The sequence below is a fragment of the Anarhichas minor genome, unplaced genomic scaffold (assembly GCF_050575085.1).
Source record: "Anarhichas minor isolate MPS153535 unplaced genomic scaffold, ASM5057508v1 ptg000021l, whole genome shotgun sequence".
Classification (NCBI taxonomy): domain Eukaryota; kingdom Metazoa; phylum Chordata; class Actinopteri; order Perciformes; family Anarhichadidae; genus Anarhichas; species Anarhichas minor.
This window is the reverse complement of record NW_027466467.1, coordinates 1,912,559-1,916,627: the sequence shown is the minus strand read 5'-3', so window position 1 is coordinate 1,916,627 and position 4,069 is coordinate 1,912,559. Positions and strand designations below refer to the sequence as shown.

General features: G+C 44.1%; 1 protein-coding gene across 1 annotated transcript; it reads left to right on the top strand.

Moving 5' to 3' along the window:
- Window positions 1–431: 431 nt before the first annotated feature.
- LOC142954596 (regulator of G-protein signaling 9-binding protein) lies at window positions 432–2,765 on the top strand. The gene is made up of 4 exons (XM_076095698.1): window positions 432–670; window positions 759–962; window positions 2,226–2,368; window positions 2,592–2,765. The coding sequence occupies exons 1-4, from the start codon at window positions 469–471 to the stop codon at window positions 2,763–2,765; spliced, it is 723 nt and encodes a 240-aa protein (XP_075951813.1). The 5' UTR covers window positions 432–468.
- The last annotated feature ends 1,304 nt before the right edge of the window (window positions 2,766–4,069 follow it).

The window sequence follows — 4,069 nt, the reverse complement described above, 5'->3', positions numbered from 1 at the left end:
ATTTCAGAGAAAAATAAACAGAAAAGTCTACATCATGGTGTCAAACCGATTCAGCAGCAAAAACAGGTTAAAGATAAAGATAGAACCTCTCCGAGTAACTATAACAAAGTGATTATGATGAAGGTTCAATTGCCTGTTATGATTGATTAATCTCTAAAATATTTCACTGTGATATCCTCTTTACAAGAAAATACGTTTCATAATTTCAATGGATTTTCTTTTAATATGATGTTTCAAAATGTCAGCTCTCCTTGTGATGACACATCGTTAAAGCCGCCCTCTACAGGACAACCGCAGTAACTACACAAACAGGGACATTGACATTAAACATTCTCAGGTATTTTTTTATCAGCATTTTTTTTTTTATCAACCCATCTTGGCAAAAGAAAATCAATAATAAATACCCTTAGACAACGATAAGAGAACCATACACCTGCCCTGCTCCCCCGGCAGGAAGGTGATGACATCATGAGCCGGTGGCGTCGTTCGGTAGACGAGTTGGCGGTGCGGCGGCGGCAGCAGGGCGAGTGTGAGCGCGCTCTCGAGGCCCTCGGTCGGGTCACCTCGTGTTTCCAGCAGCTGGCGGCGTCACTCGGCAGCTCGGCGGACGGCAGCTTCCTGCGAGACGAGATGGACGACACAAGAGCACTCGCACACCGTATCTGCACCGGTACGGAAAATCGCTTAGACCAAACACCTGTTCGTACACCTGTCTGTATCCCACTTGACTGTCTGTCTGTCTGTCTGTCTATCTGCAGGTCTGTCCCGGCGTCTCATGCATCTGCTGTCAGACTGTGACTGGGCCCCCTCAGGTGTGGAGGACAGACAGGCCTCAGAGCGTCTGTGGGTTGTCTTCCTGTCGGCTGTAGAGAATTTCCTGTTCGACCTCCGTAAGGCCTGCGATCTGATTGGACAGTTTCCTCTGACCCAGCGCAACAGCAGGCGCTCGTTAGTCAATACAGGTCAGTTGATGGCCTTCATTTCCTGTCTGTGGAACCTTCCTTCCTTGTCTCTTTTCTTTTCTTTCCTTCCTTCCCACTGAATTGCTGAGTGTTTGAACACTGGAACTAACTTAAAGATCTGGACTACCTTAAAGATCCTTACAACCTGCCAATGACACCTGTGTGTTCCTCAAGGATTCCTGGAGCGTCCTAAGTAATTCCTAGATCCTTCCTAACTCTTCAAAATACACCTGAAGCCTCATTTGAACTTCCTTAATGAATACCACGCCACTTTCAAGAACCCTTAGAATATGGAATAGCTTTAAGACCCTCTATAAGAACCCCAATAATCTCATCAAGAACTCTCACAGCCTCTTCAAGGTTCCCTGACACTTCCTCACTGACATCTATATCTTTGAAGATTCCTGGAACACTTTCATTGATTCTTGGTACTTTTCCTTGCGGATTCATATTCCTCATGGACCCAAAAAACGTCTGCCAAAAATCATGGATATCCTTCCTTAAAGTACTTAAATATTTTCAAAGATCAATAGGTATTCTTCAAGACGATATTTGACCACTGGAATTTTCTCAAGGGGAACAGCTGACACAACCTTAAGAAAATCTCTCCTTCAATGATCCCTTAAACCTCTTGGAGGACCAATAAGCATTCTTTAAGGACCCACAGAACCTTCTCTGGGATATTACTTGTTCAAAATACCACAGAACCACTTTAAAGGTTTCTGGTACATTTTCAAAAGATCTGTCAAACCTTAGAAGAATATAACACATTTAGGACTCATCCAACCGCCTCATGGACCACCTGAACCTCTTCAATGGTTCTGTTACCTAAAAGTTCCTAAAGAATAACCGGAACTCCCTCGATGAGTCCTACATTCAAGGACACCTACAATTTCCATGAGGAGCACTGGAATTTCTTTAAACTCTAGATATCTAAAATGTTCAAATGACCCCCTGAACCTCTCGTAAGGTAATTTTTCTTTAGAAATCCTCAAAAGGATTGAACCTACCCTAGAATCTAGTCAACTTTCTAAAGGATATCTAAAAACCTCTAGAGCCTTATAGATCACCTGATTGGATTCTAACATTCTCAAAGACCCTACAACCTCCTTTAGAACCACTGAAACCTCTTAAGGAGCCGAAGACACTCCTTAAGGATCTCTGAAAAGAAATACTGGATCAGTACAGTCCGATCTGATTTTCTTGTACGTATTCTACTAACATTGCACGTCTCCACTGTTTGTGTCTTCACTCTCTCTCCAGGATGTATTGATGGCGTGGTGGGCCTGGCAGCTCGAGTGGCTTTAATCCAGGTGCCATGGCTCACCTTGGAGGAGCAGCCGAACCCTGATCTGACCTCTCACATCGCAGCACTGGAGGCAATGCTGAGTGAGATGCAGATGAGGGTGAGACAGATGCAGAGAGAGGGATAACTGTTCAGAACAGATTGAACATGACAAGATTTCACCTGCAGACCAGACACTGGTCTGAAGGAGTGTCTTGTACTTTGGGGGAGTCTCTTGTACCTGGTAGAGTGTCTTGTACTAGGGGAGTGTCATGTACCTTGAGGGAGTGTTTGTGTTTGGGGGAGTGTTTGCACATTGAGTCGTGTCTTGCCGTGTTCTGCAGGTTCCTGTTGCGTTCTGGTCGGTAGAGGCGACCCAGCCAGCATGGGCCGAAGCTTGCGGTGACCTGGAACAACCGGATGATACCCTGGAGGACCTGATGGAGGTTGAAGTCGTCTCTAACAACAAGATGATCTGCTGCCAGCCACCATGCTGTGGACTGGGCTGTGTCGGGTAGAGGAAGCGAGGCCCCAACTGACATCACCTGGGTTAATCATACCTGACAACATGACAGGATACTCATATCTCTGTATGAATCATTCACGTTATACAAATAAACGTCATTGTTAATTATTTTACTACTAACACTGTTAGAGTACAAACGTTTTTAGAGATTTTTAGAATCCATAAGAAGAGAAGTCAAAATATTTTTTGAGTTAAATGTAACAAATATGAGAATAAACTCCTGGTCCCCGCATGGGACAAACTGGACATGGATATGATCAGAACGTCTTTGTGGACTGACCTCATCCTCTTCTTTAAGGAGGGATGGCCCTGAACCGCCTCACTCAGGTCCGACAGCAGAGTCGGGAGAACCGGCACAAAGCAGCTCAGGGGGAGGAAGATAAAGTGGAGCTGTTGAACAATGAAACTAGTTATTGATATATATATCTGTGTGTTGCTATGTGTATATCATATATGTTTCTGTGTACTGGCTGTGAACAAAGGTCCCTCTGGGACAAATAAATCGACATCTGTAGTTTTGTTGAGTCCAGATTTTCACGACGATGTCATCACCGCATCACCAGAGAGAGAGACCAGTCATGTGATGTCACTTATATAAAGCTATGTATTTGATGTGAACTCACCATCAGAGTCATGAGTTCCTGCTGCAGCCTGCAGACACACAAACAACGTTACTGTTATAGTGTTGAAACGATACATCTTTATACCGCAATGTATTTATATTTATTGACTTTGTCTCATGAACAGATAAACTAGTTTTACAGATTTGTATACACACACAAGTTAACAAACCTGTAAAGATTTGTATCTGCTCGTGATGAGACAGTACATGACTGGACAAGGAGTGTTCAGACAGTTGGGGTCATTGAGGGAAGGCTTTGAATCAGTCTTCCCCCTGCATCACCTGCAGTATTTCTATCCAGAGGAGGTAGGCACATTTCATCTCAGTCCATCATCGCAACTGACGATATGATTCAGTCAATAAAAACATTTACAGCTACATCAACTCTTGAACAATCACGCACAATTCAATATAACTATTAGTTAGTCCACAAGTTCCTTCATTGTCTCTCTTCTCCTGCTGTAGCTTGACCAGTTGCTGTGCGGCAGTAAAAAGACGTGGGACGTCAAGACGTTGATGGAGGGCTGTCGATCGGGCCTCGGCTACACACACGACAGGTGAGACCACGCTCTTTATTTATAATGGAGCACCATTAGATACGGGTGCAGACTCTCTACATAACGTGGTGGTGAGTCACTTCACAAACACCAAACACAAACACTTGACATTAAGCC